The 17,092-nt window shown below is 34.6% G+C and overlaps 1 protein-coding gene across 2 annotated transcripts in view; it reads right to left on the bottom strand.

Moving 5' to 3' along the window:
- The window catches only part of LOC131972009 (solute carrier family 41 member 3-like), a 53,258-nt gene extending 39,448 nt beyond the window's left edge, over positions 1 to 13,810 (bottom strand). The window contains exons 1-2 of one of the 2 annotated variants that reach the window (XM_059333721.1): positions 13,582 to 13,810; positions 12,261 to 12,597 (exon numbers count right to left, since the gene is read on the bottom strand). In XM_059333721.1, the coding sequence (XP_059189704.1) occupies positions 12,261 to 12,557 (297 nt within the window). In that variant the 5' untranslated portion in view covers positions 12,558 to 12,597; positions 13,582 to 13,810. Of the gene's footprint in view, positions 1 to 2,507; positions 3,915 to 12,260; positions 12,598 to 13,581 lie in introns of those variants that run through there. The other variant, XM_059333722.1, reaches the window with a different exon arrangement.
- Positions 13,811 to 17,092: the final 3,282 nt, after the last annotated feature.

Here is a 17,092-nt window from a genome sequence, read left to right as displayed (position 1 = left end):
GTGTAGGGGGGTCGGGGCTAAATAAGGCCACGGGGCAGATAGAAGTATAGCAGCATAGTAAATGGTGGAGGTGTGCTTTTTGTGTGCTGGTGTGTCTATTTATACATCTCTCTCTGGTTGTGGACTGGTAGGTCGAGCTGACGGCTGTCGTGTTGGGAGGCTATCTTGGGACGTGGCCCACTTCTGCTTTAATGCTGCTGCTGCTGAAGAGCGATGGTAAGAAGCCAAGAGAAGTAAAAACCATGCTACTCTAGATCTCTCAGGAGGAAAAAAAGCAATGTTTGTAATATGTCTGCTGTTGTTGTCCATATAATTACTGATATTGATACTTTAACATCACTGCAGACATCATTACTGGATCATTAGCACGTTTTCAAGTTACATTTGGGTGATTCTCATGAAGCCAGTCTAAGTTCTGTCTGTGAAGATTATAAGGACATACTTTATTAAACTAAATATATTTCACTTTTATATGAATGAACAATATAGCCATAATGAGGCACAATTCATTGTTTGGTGTAATATTTTCTATATTTTTAAACATATTTTTGATTCATAAATTCATTAATGTAATGCGTCCAGATAAAAATGTCATGGTTTCCCCCACACTTATATACAATAAATATTTAATAGACTTTATAAAAATAAATATACATTATATTCAAATATTATGGTTTTAAACAATGTATGAAGAACAAAATCTGAATGAAAATTGATGAGAAAAAATGGTTAAATGTTCTGAAAATATGTGTACATTTTAATAAAATACATTTTGGTGATACCAGCTACCCTTGAGCATATTTAAGTTCTTGCCAAAGAAAAAAAAGAAGAAAAAAACCCATTTGTTGTTTTTATTTCTATTTAAAAATATGTTACGGTGATGAATTTTGCTCAGTGTCTCTAAAATGTCAGAAAATACCTTAAAAGTTTTTAAATAGATTATAAATTCATATTAAACAGTGACTTTAGATTGTATATGTTATAAAGGGTCAAAGAATATATGTATTTAATACTCTTGGATTATTGCTATGAGCTGCATTTTGGCTAACACTAATGTAAGAAATATTGGACAAACATTGTGGCTTTGCATTTCTTTGTAATACAGAATCTTCTTTTCTTCTCTGTGATATCGAGATATCAAAATTTCTCTACCCTCCATTATTTTATCCTCCAACCACCTATTGAATTAACTGTCTACTTTTATCCCAAGGCTCCTCCTCTCCCCTCCTCATATCTAAATCTGATTTTGTATCAAAAAAAAGAAAAAAAGTTTAACAAGGCCCCTGTTGAGAATTTATTTGTCTGAATAAAAGAATAAATAAGTTAATACAGGTTAAAGTATAAGTTAACAGTAATATTATTAAAAACAGTTCATGTGATTAGAAAGAGACTACATTTCATTTTATTGATTTGGAGTTACATTAAAAAAGGACTACATTTCCCAAGATGCTCTAGGAGAAGAGGTGACGTATGTGATGACGTCAGAGTTTGTTTGTGTCAGGCAGTGATGTGGAACCTCAGCATGAACGCTGTATGTTTTTTGCTCTTCTTTATATTTCACTAAAGAACGTCTGACCATGAAAGAAAAGGTCTCGATTCGTTATTTTTAGTCAAGAAGCTTTTTCTGCTCCAGCCTCATCTGTTAAACAGAAAGCAGCATCGTCAACAGGACTTTTAAAACTACTGTGTATGCACTACGAGCTGCAATTACTCATCCATGTATCTGTCTGCATAGAAGGAAACTATGACCTCCGTTTGTGCAGTTATTCCAAAATTATTCTGCCCACAAATTTAAGCATAAACCATTTTTTTAACAATGCTCCCCACAAACAAAAGGCACTTAAGAACTCATATCTGCTGACCAGGTCATAAAGAAAGATGAGGCTGACTGGCTGATATCCAACATCAAATAAAAGGCCGATCTCAGTCTCACCTTAATATACACAAGGATAAACCAGCTGAGACGACTTTTATCCAGCAGCTGGTAAAGTCTCTCTCTGCCTCTCACTCTTCCATCCATCCATTTATCCATCCATTTTTCCATCCATCCATCCAACAATCCATCCAACCATCCATCCATCATCCATCCATCCATCCATCCATCCATCCATTTATCCATCCAACCAACCAACCATCCATCCATCCATCCATCCATCCATCCATCCGTCCAACCATCCATCCGTCCAACAACCATCCATCCAACCATCCATCCATTTATCCATCCATCCATCCAACCAACCAACCATCCAACAATCCATCCAACCAACCAAGCAATCAACCAACCATCCATCCATCCATCCATCCATCCATCCATCCAACCAACCAACCAACCATCCATCCATCCATCCATCCATCCATCCATCCATCCATCCATCCATCCATCCATCCATCCATCCATCCAACCAACCAACCAACCAACCATCCATCCATCCATCCATCCATCCAACCAACCATCCATCCACCCATCCATCTCAATCTCCCCAAATAGTTTTCTTAGATTTTCATACTTGTATAAGGTCCATAACAATCCCGGCGGAGACCATCCCAAGCCCTGACACCAGGTACGGCACGATCACCTGGGCAGCGATGAGCCAGGAGCTCTCTGGAAGGAAACCATGTTCCGATCGAGTCAACTTCCACGTCACGCCACGTAGCTTCTTGCCCTGGTAGCGTAGCTCGAGCTCCAAACGAGTCACCACCATGATGAACGAGGGTTTAGCTTAGCACTGAGTTCAACGTATACTTATCCCATGGTGGGTGTAATTTCCTATCCAAGCGTAAAAGGAAAAATTGGCTTCTGATGCGTCCAAACAAACTTGTTTTTAGTTTGAGCAGGGTTAGTTAGTTAGTCTGAAGAAGAAACCAATCAATGTCCTTGGTTTAAAAAGGCCAAGGGGAAGTGTTTGAAGACGAGATGGACGGGATTTTTGAAAGCATTGTTGATCCACTCTGGAACAATGAAATGAAAGGCTTTCCTTTATCTTTCCACCTCGGAGGACAATTGAAATTGTGTCTTCAGATATCCAGAAGTGAAAATTAAGTGAAACAAGTAAGAGATTGTGGCTCAATGTTCAAACTGTTCCGATTAATGATCTTTTTCCCCCAAATAAAACCAAAGTTAAAGGCTTCAAGTCTAATGTGAGGGCAATGGAGTGTGGCATCTTTGGCCCAGTAGTGAGTCAGCAGTGATGAGGTATCCATTCGTCAGCACCACTGGGGAACACAACCATTAACACCACTTCTTACTCATAGGTCACAATGTTCGTATACAAGCACAGATGCTCCACATCTGCAGTCCAAAGTCTGTCTTGAACCAAGCTGTATTTTGTATTTTTAAGAAAAGTCTAGTAAGATGGCTTTGAGAATGAACCTGGCAATGGATCATTCAGACGCCAAGAGTCTTGATTAAGTCCAGTTTGTCAGATGTACTCCATGTAAATCCATGTAAATGGAGTTTACAGAGTCTTCTGAATTACTTTTTGTTGGATCCAGTCTTCAGAAATCCACTTGACCTCTATAGTATAAAGGCACAGCTGTAATCCCAAAAAAGATGATAATAATGTTCAGAATAATAACATAAGTAAGAAGATGAAGAATAGAATCCAAAAGGTTTGGAGAGTTAGCAGCGGCAGGATTCCCTTTATGTCAATCCAGATCCAGCTCTTCTGTTTTGGCAGGCTCACAATGAGAGTGAAGAAAAGGAAAGCAAATAAAAAAAGGCACCGTAACGTCTAAAAGAGATCCAAGAGGTCTGTCTAGATGCAGCAGCAGCAGCAGCCGGTGTTTGTCAGGCTGGTTGCTGGTTTCCTGCTCTCAGCATCAGGGTAGTCCTGCTCTGCTGTGACGTAGCAGAGAAAGAGGCAGGGCTGTCTGCTGCCCGACATGCAAACTCATGAGAGAGAGAACCAGCCGGCTTACAGCTTCCCTCTCCCTGTTTCTTGCTGCGTGTCTTCCTCTCAGCCTCCCTCCCTCTGTCCATGTGACATCCCTCTTTCTCTACGTCGGCCAGCCTCACTGCGTTTCTCATCCCTCTCTTTTAACCTCTCTCTCTCTACATCGTGACTCAGTCTTCCTCTCTGTCCATCTCTATAGTTTGTTAGTCCGCCTGCTGTATTTGAATGTGATCCTGTCTAGTATAGGCTTGTCACGATACTAAAATTTTCAACTCGATCCCGAAACTCAGGAAAATATTCAATACTCGATACCATTTTCGACCCCAAAATTGAACAGAAAAATTCTTATTAACAAGAAAAATGCAACATGTAAAAATGAACAGAACCACAGGTTAAATATTTATAATAAAAAACAGTTGTGCAAAAAGAAACTGCAGCTATGATAACAAGCTTCAGGTCTGAGGTAGTGCAAAAAATAAATAAATACAATACACAATAACAATTACAACAATATTTTCGGCTGTTTGTGTTGCTGTTTGACTTTTCTCTGCTTCATTCTGGGAAAATAACACTTTTCAGTCACCAATATTTATGTAAACTTATTAACTCTATGCTTATGTATACTGATACTGTGTATACAGGGGGTATCGATACTTTTGGAAATGAGTATTGTATCCGGATATAACGCTTTAGTATCGATACTTTTATGAGTATCGATACTTTTGACAACCCTAATCCTGTCATAGGCCCCGGTACTGTACTTAATGTAGTGGAATTACTAGCTCTCTTGAGTGAGAAAATTAATCAAAGATCAATTTTCCTTTTAGTTTTCTTTATTATCAGACATGAAATTACAATCTTCAATAAAGCCCTGAGTTCTCTCCTTTTTTCTCTGTGTCCGGGCGTTTTTAAACCTTTCTGTAAATCAGAATTGTAACAGCCCACAGTTAATATGGGGCACGTTTTCCCAGGCTGCTAGGTCTACTTTTAACCTTAAAAGGATACAACTTATACTGTTTATATTCTGCTTCCGAACGCCTCTAATATCTGATAAATTCCACCCTATAACACTTTATTTCTGGTTTAAACCGGCTGTTACATGATCAGGAGGTCATACTGGGGTCTTTTGGTAAAGCAGAGGACTTATGATGATTAAAAGTAACAGAAAATATACCACATTGACTAAGACATTGCCCTGCTTTCAAAAAGCTTCTCTGGACTAGAATATTGTTATATTGAAAAATAGATATTGTCATATTATTCAGAGCACTTTTTGGGTCACAAGAACCACTAATCTTTTATCAGGAAACGTTCTTCTACAACAATACTTTCTCATTTAAATGGTAAAAGTTATAAATCTCATTATTATCAAGTAACTAATTTGAATCTAATTTTACTAGTTTAGGGCTTTTACATTGATCTACCTTTTTGCTCATTTAGACTTTAAGAAAACAAACTCTACTAGCCTGTTGGAAAAACTTTACTAGTTTCTCTAAACTGTCAAAATGGTATGGTTTCCATTTAAAAAAAACATTTGGTAACACTTTATATTAGGGAACACATATTCAACATTAATTAGTTGCTTATTAGCATGCAAATAAGTAACATATTGTCTCTTAATGAGTCATTATTCAGTAGTTATTAATGCCTTATTCTGCATGGCCTTATTATACAACCAGTAAGACATGAACTAAGAGTTTTCCCTCAATAACCTCAGAATTATTGATTATTAGTAGTAAGTGCTAATAAGCAACTAATTAATGTTCCGAAAAAAAATATTCACTCCAAATCATGTTTGTATTTATCATGTCAATTCATGAATATGTATCAAAAACCGTACTGCCACTTCTTGAGGTCTCATCACCAAAATGTTGAAGCCTACAATAGCGAAGATATTATACAAACAATAACTAGTAGAACTGAACGATTTGGAAAATAATCTAATTGCGTTTTTTTTTCATCAATATTGCGATTGCGATTTAATCTACGATTTTTTTAAAAAGTTCCTTATCGTCTGTTATGACTATGACCACCATTGACCTGCACAAATGGCATGTTTTTTCTTTCTTTCTCTCACCGATGCTGTTATCACTTGTATGCAATAAAATTCACATAATGAACATAATCGTTGGCCCTCCCACTCTCTCGTCTGTGTTGTAACAGTTTGGCAGAATAATTGTTTGGCTCAACATTGACACCATATAACTTCCTGGGCTTGTGGGAGGCTGACCAACTATGGACACATTTAGGTTTAAATCCAATAAAACCTTTTTTTACAGAAGACATCCTGGTGCTTTTATTTTGCTGTGACAGTAATCAACAGTTAACCCTGTGGAGTGTCTAAAAGCTCCAAATAATCCAGACTTGTTGCCTCCATCAGACTAGAAAACAAAGCAGCGTGGAGCCCTACTGTACATTTACCTCTAAAGTTCTGGCTGTAAACTCCATGAGGCCAGTTTCAGTTTGATGATGATATACCAAGTAAAACTGGAGACAAGCTCAAATAGATTTAGTATCAAATGATAGAACTGGATGGAACCCTCTTATATGGTAGATTTGACACCTTTGTTCACATTTGCCACATTTAAAATTCTTTATTGAGCATGATAGTGTTTTGAAAGTAAAAAAAAAGATTCAAAATCACATTTTATGTGAAAATTACCAAAACAAGTAAGTCATTTTGTGTCTTTTTTTTGTCTTTTTTTTGTCTTTTTGGGTCATTTTGTGTCTTTTTGTGTCTTTTTTGGTCATTTTGTGTCTTTTTTAGTCCTTTAGTCCAACATAAAATGTGATTTTGAATCTTTTTTCTTCACTTTCAAAACACTATCATGTTCAATAAAGAATTTTAAATGTGTCAAATGTGAACAAAGGTGTCAAATCTAACATATAAGAGGGTTCCATCCAATTCTATCATTTTATACTAAATATATTTGAGCTTGTTTTGTGTCTTTTTGTGTCTTTTGTGTGTCTTTTGTGTCTTTTTAATCATTTTGTGTCTTTTTTGGTCATTTTGTGTCTTTTTTAGTCCTTTAGTCCAACATAAAATGTGATTTTGAATCTTTTTTTTACTTTCAAAACACTATCATGCTCAATAAAGAATTTTAAATGTGGCAAATGTGAACAAAGGTGTCAAATCTACCATATAAGAGGGTTCCATCCAGTTCTATCATTTGATACTAAATCTATTTGAGCTTGTCTCCAGTTTTACTTGGTATATCATCATCAAACTGAAACTGGCCTCATGGAGTTTACAGCCAGAACTTTAGCGGTAAATGTACAGTAGGGCTCCACGCTGCTTTGTTTTCTAGTCTGATGGAGGCAACAAGTCTGGATTATTTGGAGCTTTTGGACTCCACAGGGTTAAAGGCTGAGTGAGGGTCAGAATCTTTACAGGAGGATGTAACATGTGGGATGAGTTGAACATGACGACAGGAAATGGTTTTGGACCTTCACCACAGGCTACCGTCCTGATTCCTGATAGTGAAGTGCTCTCATCTTTATCTGGTCCATTTAGATCGGCTAATGTCTCACTGCGTCCTCTGAGCTTTGAGACGCAGCACTCAGACAGAACTCACGACTAATTGTCCTCCATCAGACGCAGGAGGACAACAGATACTGTAGAGGGAAGAGTGGAAGAAATACTGATGAGCAATAGATGGAGGGAAGAGAATCAGCCCTGTGAGGATATAAGTGTCTCTATTAGTGTTGCCAAAAGTATCGATACTCAAAAAAGTATCAATACTATAAGGTTGTATCCGGATACGATACTCATTTTCAAAAGTATCGATACTATAACGTTAACATGTTAATGATTATAAACAACGTAAATAAAAAAAATTATAAATCAGGCACGTAGTATGCCCATAATACGTTTATTGACACAGTTTCAGTGACATAAGCATAAAGTTAATAAGTTTATATAAATGTTGGTGACTGAAAAGTGTTATTTTCTCTCTTGAAGTCCCAGAATGAAGCGGAGAAAAGTCAACTTATCAAGCTTGCCTAATATTGTGCACAGCATACAACCTCTAAATATTGTTCTAATTGTTATTGTTTATTGTATTTATTTATTTTTTGCCCTACCTCAGACCTGAAGCTTGTTATCATAGTTTCTTTTTGCACAACTGTTTTTATTATAAATATTTAACCTGAGGTTCTGTTCATTTTTACATGTTGCATTTTTCTTGTTAATCATTTTGGGGTCTTTGTTTTTATCCTGGTGGTATCGAAAATGGTATCGAGTATTGAATATATTCCTGAGTATCAGTATCGAGTTGAAAATTTTAGTATCAAGTATCAGTACCAGGGACGACGGGCAGAAAGGAGAAAGACTCACAAACGGAGAGGGCTGCCTGATCTGTAACAGCAGCTGAGATAAGAAGGGGGTTTCTAAATGTCCAAAAAAAACATTATTCAAAATAGTATATATTTCATCATGTCCATCATGACCCTCTTTTACCACGCTTTTATTGAATCAGTTTTATCATTTGCACTTGCAGCCTGGTTTGGGAACGTCTCATTGAAAAATAAAAACTCAGTCAACCAAACAGTAAAGTGGTCCAGCAGACTGATTGGTGAGCCACAGCTCAACATGGAGACCTTGTACACGGTCCGGGTGCCATAGTATAATCCCTTTTTCTGTCCAAACGAAAAAACGAAAATAGTGCCCACTTTTCCTTTTTTCATTTTAAACCAAAAACGAAAAAAACGGATTTTATGCTTGATAATAAGTACTTATTAATACGGGACTTTTATTTTGACGGGACTTTTATTTTCCCGCTTCCGATGTGTCCGACGTCATATCAATAAATGAGAAACGAAAAAAAGGAAAAATGAATTTGCAAAAAACAAATAACGGCCGTTATTTAATTTAGGTTTTTTGGTTATTTTGTTTTTTTAATGCTGATAGCAAAATCCGTTTTTCCGTTTTTGGTTTAAAATGAAAAAAGGAAAAGTGGGCACTGTTTTCGTTTTTTCGTATTTTCGTTTGGACAGAAAAAGGAATTATACTATGGCACCCGGACCGTACACAAAACAATTACAGCGCATTACTGGTTCAATTTTAAACGACAGTTCCCATCCATTACACACAGAGTTTCAGCTCCTCCCCTCTGGGCGTTTAGCTTTACAATCCCTAGGTGGAGAACAAAAAGACACAAAAACAGTTTTATCCCTGCTATGCTTTGCACAGGTGTTTATTTATTGTTGCTTTTACTATTTCTATATTTACATTTTAACCTTTATCTATGTTTTTACAAACGAAACAAGTTTTATTTTATTTTGCTGTTTTATTTTGTTTTTATTTTTCTGTCTTCTTTTTTTGCTATTCGTATTTTAGTTCACATCAATATCTAAGTATAGTCTGGACCTGTAAGAACTTTTAACTTTTAATTTTTTATTAATTTAATTTTTATTTAACTTGCCATTTCTTAACTCCCACTGTCTTAAGTTGAATGTTCTCTTTTGTGTGTGTGTGTGTGTGTGTGTGTGTGTGTGTGTGTGTGTGTGTGTGTGTGTGTGTGTGTGTGTGTGAGGACGCTATACTGCAAACAAAATCTACCTCTGGGTACAAATAAAGTAACTTGAACTTGAACTATTACTTGCTACTTGGCGACGTTTTGATTTAAATTTTTGTTATAATAACTAGAAAACAAAAATCAAATCAAGTTTTAAAAGCCAAAAAAGGCCACGCACACTAAAATTACTATTAAATCATGATACAGCAATATTTTTTTCAGATTTTTTTTTCCATTAATCTCTTAAACAACTTCAGACTTGTTGAAAACTACCAAACATTCATTCATTTTCAGGATTTTAACCCTTTATATTCCTGTTTATATATTTGAAGTTTTCCATAATTTCTTCCAAAAAAACACAAAAAATGTTTTTTTTTCCCCCCATATAATAAATATGATGGAGCTGAGGGTTTTGGTGGTGATTAGAGTCTTGGATATGTCAAAGATTAGCAACAATATTGGTTTGATTGTATTTTTATGTAGTAATAGATTTACCCTCTGGTGACCATTGTGACCAAAACAGGCCACACACACTAAAACTGCTATTAAATCACTATACATCAATATTTTTTTCAGAAAAAAATGTCAAAGATTAAGAACAAAATTGATTTTGATGCTTTTTTAGTTTTTGTGTAGTGTCAGATTTAAAATGTAAAAACCCATTTCTTTGAAAAACAGTGACATCATGTAATCAAACTGGCATTTAAAGGGTTAAAATCATCAAAATGTATGAATGTTTGGTAGTTTTGAGCAGGGCGGAGGTTGTTTAAGAGATTTATGCAGGAAAAAGTAGGAAAAAATAGGAAAGGGTAAAAAAAAGGGTAAAAGAAAGGAATGGGTAGTAAAATTGTATTGACCCATTGGAAAAGTTGAAATTTGAATTATAAAATGTATCAAGAAGAAAATCCTTCTTCCAAAGTATCACAGCCAAACTTATTGGCAAAACAAAAGTGAAAAATGACAAATATGGCTGAAAACATCCCCAGTGGTCCCAGAGGGTTCAAGAGGAGAAAAGTGGGACTTTTGTATAATAGTCTAGACGGAATTGTCCAAAAAGTGACAGTGAGGAGCATTTATGGGTACAATTCAGGAACCGGCCTACTTAACTTATTTCAAGGATGCTGAATCCAAAAAAAATGGTTCCCAAGCGGAATTTTGAGTTTTTTACCTTCTCATTTGCATATCAAAATGGCGGCCAAATTGCCCATCTTGCTCAGTTGTTGGACCATTTCCCCTTAGTTTTTTTGTAAGTAGGCAATCAAAGATGAGGAAATTAAGTTTCTGGATCTATAGTCTAGGGTCAGAGCAAGGATATAGTGTCTTTTTTATGTATATTTATATATATGCAAAATACCAACTTTTGAGGTGAAATTAAGCATTATTTGTGTGGTTTTTTTTAAGGCCGACATAAATATTCAATCAATATCACTTTTAAATGTTCCAGTTGGTATTTTGCATACATATATATATATATATAAAAAAAAGACACTGAGCCTCCACTATATCCTTGCTCTGACTCTAGACTATAGATCCAGAAACTTAATTTCCTCATCTTTGATTGCCTACTTACAAAAAAACTAAGGGGAAATGGTCCAATCACTGTGCAAGATGGGCAATTTGGTGGCCATTTGATATACAAATGAGAAGGTGAAAAACTCAAAATTTCGCTTGGGAACCATTTTTTTTTGGATTCAGCACCCTTGAGATATGTAAGGTAGGCCGGTTCCTGACTTGTACCCATAAATGCTCCTCACTTCTTATAGGAGGCCTTTATTTTGAAATCCGTCTAGACTATAATGTATAATGTAAATGAAAGGCTGATTATTGAAAAAACAGGTCACTTTTCACATTAATGAACATCGAAAACATCTCTGTAAACATGCCGGATTATAGCAAAGCTGCTAGTTTGCATCCGTAGTCCCTAAAAATAAAAAAAATACAAATATAAAAGACAGCAAGTAAATAGGAACAGACAACAGGTTCCTCCCATACGTAGTGTATGAGAGGAATCTCACAGTCCCCTGGTGCTAACACCTCCCAGAGTCCTTTTCCTTGTAAATTCATTCAGCGGCGGTGGAGCAAGACCATGGAGACTCTTATATACAAAACAGGCAAATCTAAAAGTTTAAAAATGACGGAATCTTAAAAAAATTATGTTTTTTAAGGGTCTTGCAGATATGGAAGGAGAAGGGTTTTTTATCCAGTCTTTAGGGCTTTTTATAGAGAGATTCTATGGGTTTGAGTGAGGCTCAAGGTTATTATAGTTAACGAAAACTAACGAAATAACGAAAACTAGAATTGAAAAAACCTTTTCGTTAACTGAAATAAAAATAAAAACTAGAGTTTTTTAAAAAACGATAACTAACTGAAACTGTATTGTGTGGTTACAAAACTAACTAAAATTATAGTGAAAATGTCCTTAGTTTTCGTTTTTGTCATTCATAATTCAGTGTTTCTATTTGAACATGCAACACAAAATTTTTTTTGGAAAATTCAAAACACCCAGAACTGTAAGAGTTAATAACCTTATTGGGGCTGAGATGATAAACCAAAAGAAATAAAGGCAAAATGTATCATGATCTATTTCAATCTGGCACCCAAAACATAGCCCATTACAAAAAAACTAAAACTAACACTAAAACTAATAAAAACTAAACTAAAACTAAGCATTTTCAAAAAATAAAAACTAAACTAAAACTACAAAACTCACTCTAAAAACTAACTAAAACTAACTGAATTTGAAAACAAAAATTCATAACGAAATTAAAACTAAAACTAATGAAAAATCCAAAACTATTATAACCTTGGTGAGGCTCAGAGCCCAGAAGGTTAAAGGTAAATTTCGACTTACCTGGACGCCGTCCAGCACCATGCCGGCCATCACCATGCCCATCCCAGCCAGCAGGTAGGGGAACACCACCTGGAGACAGATAGCAACCGACGACTCCTCCTCCACTTTAGCTACAACTGAGACTTTTGGCTTCTCTTCTGGTTTTTTAGCAGCCGGCTGCAGCAGCGGGGGCAGGATGAGGTCATCCTGGCTGTCTGAGGCAGCTCCAGGACTACCACCCTGCACCTTCGCTTTGGACCGGGACTTCTTGTTCTTCTTCCTCTGGCGGGGCTGTTGGGACGGTTTCTCCTCAGGCATGATGGCAGCGGGGCTCTTAGTGGGGCAGGAGGAGTCTAACCTGGGGAAACAGAATACATGGGACATTTGGTTGGAAGTTGGATAGAGGCCTTAAACTGACAAGAAAAAAGCAACAGGTTAGGTAGATAGATAGATAGATAGATAGATAGATAGATAGATATACATACATACAAAGCTAAGATATTAGCAGAGCTAATATCAAGACATTTTCCATGGTTTTCTTGATAATAACCAAAATCATTATGAATAAAACCATGTTAAATGTCTAGATATCAGCTCTAAATTTAAACTCTTATCAGCTATTTTTGTTGTTATCATTATATTTGTCCAAACAAATGAACCTTTAGTTGTACCAGACATTAAAATGAACAATAAAGCGAGGAGAAAACAAGGGTGGTCTAATATTTTTGGTCATTTTGTGTCTTTTTCGTTCATTTTTTACATCTATTTCAGTAAATTTGTTTCTATTTTGATAATTTTGTCTTTTGTCTTTTTTTTTTGGTCTTTTTTACATCTATTTTTGGTCATTTTGTGTCTCATTTTGATCATTTTAACATCTATTTTTGCTTATTTTGTGTCTTTTCTTTTGTCGTTTTTACATCTATGGTCTAATATTTTGTTCCATGACTGTATTTTTGGTCATTTTGTGTCTTTTTCGTTCATTTTTTAAACATTTATTTCAGTCAATTTGTTTCCATTTTGATAATTTTGTCCTTTTTGATCATTTTAACATCTATTTTTGGTCATTTTTGATCATTTTAACATCTATTTTTGGTCATTTTTGATCATTTTAACATCCATTTTTGCTTATTTTGTGTCTTTTTTTAGTCATTTTTACATCTATGGTCTAATAATTGTTTCCATGACTGCATATGTTCATTAAATATGCGACGAATCTGCTAAATGAGGCAGAAAACAGCTGCACACACCAGTAGGGCACCAGATAGTTCAGAAACCAGTCATGACACAACACTGGCTGTGTGAGAAGAAAGAAAATAACAGATATATAAATATTTATACGCACAATATCGACCACAGAGTTCCCGGAAATCCTGCGAAATGTCCAAATCTGCAGCTAAAGTATCTGCAGCTCCATGAAAACAACTAAACCTCCTCAACACTGCTCCATGCCTCCGCTGCAAGCTGCCATGTCTACAGACCATAATACCAAACCACTGCCCCGTAACCATGGTTACACCACTAGGCGCTCTCTGATTGGACAAACTCTGGAGTGATGTCATAGTGACAACGTGTAGCCCCGCCCACTGTGGAGAAAGTGAGCAGCTGTAAAAAATAATTACGTTTTTTTTTTTAAATTAAAAAAATTAAAATAAATAAATAAAAAATAAAAAAAAATAAAATTAAAATAAATAAACTGAAATAATTGAATAATTAAATAATTAAAAAAAATAAAAATTAAAAATTAAAAAATGTAATTAAATTAAATGAAAAAAGTTATCAGCTGCAGGAATTTGGGAAATTATATGAATGAAAATGTTACAGTATTTTGTGTTTGGAAATCAAATCACAATATTGCGTTTATTATCAAGTAGTGAAATAAAAATGCAATCTTTATTATTTACTCTGACATTTTAATATATAGTCATTACTGAGCTAAATCTACTGTCACCTTTTGCACTGTGTCCCTGTTCAACCCTCCACTCCAATACTGGAACATATACTTCACATCATATGTGATATGTGTATTATTCATATTGATATGTCTCATATTTATACAATATTCTTGTCCTTTTGCACATTCTACTTATTTACATATCCTTATGGTCTTAGTATATTATCTACAGTATGTATATCTAGTATAGTCAAGTATGATATGTTGTTGGTGGACCCCCTGGTGCTCCCCAGGTCCCACTGACAGAGTACAGACAGGAGTAAAATCAGCCATGTCTGACCCGCTCTTCAGTCTAAACCATGTCTAAGTAAAGCTGCAGACCGTGCACAGCCATGACAGCCATTAGTGAAATTAAAGAGACAATCTGATAAAGACACATGCTCAGTCCACATTAACTTAACTTTAACTTTTGAAATATTATCACTGCTAGTCTTCAGTCTATAAAACACACAGTGGAGAGAAGTTCCTGTATAACTTACCTTTTTGTCTCCAGAGCTTGTAAGTGTGTGTGTGTGTGAGCAGCTGAGGTGAACTCGAGCGTCCAATAATAACTCTGTGTGTGTGTGTGTGTGTGTGTGTGTGTGTGTGTGTGTGTGTGTATGTGTGTGTGTGTGTGTGTTGCAGTGTAAATCTATATTAAGGCTCTGTGTATGTTCCGCTTTCCGTTTGCATTTTTCTACATATGTTTGTGCCTTAAGCTCACTGCGTATGTGTGTGTGTGTGTGTGTGTGTGTGTGTGCGTGTGTGTGTGTGTGTGTGTGTGTGAGTGTTGTATTTCATGGCGTTGGCAGATAATGATCCCCCTGCTGTCTGTTTCCATCAGTGGCAGCAGCAGAGAGACAACAAACCTTCACTGCTTCATTCATGGAAATATATTACAACACAATACATAATAAACAATTAAAGTCTTTTATTTAAATTTATTTATCATCTACACGTTGCTCTGACTAACTAGTGTTCATCAGAATAGAAGAGAATTGATTTGAGAATTTTATTTCGAACATGTAAAAGTCAACAAAAACACTAAAAATAAGATAAAATTAAAAAAATAAAATGTCCTCTGAAAAGTATGTCTATTTTATAACGACTTTTTAATTTAATAATTTTGACTTTCTCATAATTTAAACTTTCATCTCATGATTTCAACTTTTTATCTCATAATTATGACTTTTTAATCTAATTTTTTCAATTTTTTAATCTCATTATTTCAACTTTTTATGTCATAATTATGACTTTTTATCTCGTAATTTCAACTTTTTATCTCATAATTTTAACTTTTTATCTCATAATTTTAACTTTTTATCTCATTATTTCAACTTTTTATGTCATAATTATGACTTTTTTTATCTGACAATTAGGACTTTAATCTCATAATTATGACTTTCATCTCAAAATATTAACATTACAAATGACCAATTTTAAAAAGTCTGTTTAATATGTAAATGTTGTCCATCTGACTCAATACTTGGTTGACTTGAACTATACTGGAAATGGACTTTACGTCATATTCTAATTTATTCAGATACAATAATTTAATAATCATTTCTTTCTGTTAAGTCATGTTTTGAAAATTGAATAAGACTCATCTCTAAAATCACATTCCAGAGATAAAGAGTGTTTCCTCCATATCTTTCTGTCCTCTCTGTCATGTTCTGGTGCAGAGCTCCCTCTAGTGGTAGAAGTCTGCTTCTATCTGCTGGAGAAATGTGTTGTTATTGATTGTGGAGGTGATAATCTTACAGCCGGAGCAGCTGATTATTCTAATAATGCTCATGTGAGATAGCGTTCATGTGGAAAACTATCAGCTCCCATCTAAAGACAAGAGTTTAGAGTTTCTAGTCTCACACTGAGGTTTTAGACAGACTGTCATTCTATTTACAAGACTACAACTAGATTCTTTTAGCAGTTTTCCCATCATGCAATTGTTTTCAGTAAAAATAGATATATGGAAGAATAAAGGAAAGGAACATTTAGAAATGAATTCATCATATACATTCATGTCCTATTATCATGTGTTTAATTGAATAATTATATTTATCAGCTCTATCAACTTTCATTTAGTTAATCACACATTAATCATGGATTATTTATGACTTATTTATGTATACATTTATTGATACATTTTAACTGGGTCTCCTTACTGTTCTGTTTGGTCATTTTGTGATCATTTTAACTTCTATTTCTGGTCATTTTGTGTCTTTTTTTTAATCATTTTAACATCTATTTTTGGTCATTTTGTGTATTTTTTTTAATAATTTTAACATCTATTTCTGGTCATTTTGTGTCTTTTTCATCATTTTAACATCTATTTTTGGTCATTTTGTGTCTTTTTTAAAATCATTTTAACATCTATTTTTGTTCAGTTTGTGTCTTTTTTTTATCATTTTAACGTCTATTTTTTGGTAATTTTGTGTCTTTTTTGACCATTTTAACATCTATTTTGGTCATTTTGTGTCTTTGTCATCATTTTAACATCTATTTTGGTCATTTTGTGTCTTTTTTAATCATTTTTACAACTATTTTTGGTCATTTTGTGTCTATTTTTGGTCATTTTGTGTCTTTTTTTAATCATTTTAACATCTATTTCTGGTCATTTTGTGTCTTTTTCATCATTTTAACATCTATTTTTGGTCATTTTGTGTCTTTTTTCATCATTTTTACAACTATTTTTGGTCATTTTGTGTCTATTTTTGGTCATTTTAACTATTTCTGGTCATTTTGTGTCTTTTTCATCATTTTAACATCTATTTTTGGTCATTTTGTGTCTTTTTTAAAATAATTTTAACATCTATTTTTGGTCAGTTTGTGTCTTTTTTTTAAATCATTTTAACGTCTATTTTTGGTAATTTTGTGTCTTTTTTGACCATTTTAACATCTATTTTGGTCATTTTGTGTCTTTTTT

Source organism: Centropristis striata, chromosome 5 (assembly GCF_030273125.1).
Source record: "Centropristis striata isolate RG_2023a ecotype Rhode Island chromosome 5, C.striata_1.0, whole genome shotgun sequence".
Lineage (NCBI taxonomy): Eukaryota > Metazoa > Chordata > Actinopteri > Perciformes > Serranidae > Centropristis > Centropristis striata.
Note: the sequence above shows the minus strand (reverse complement) of the source record. Positions and strands in the feature narration are given on the sequence as shown.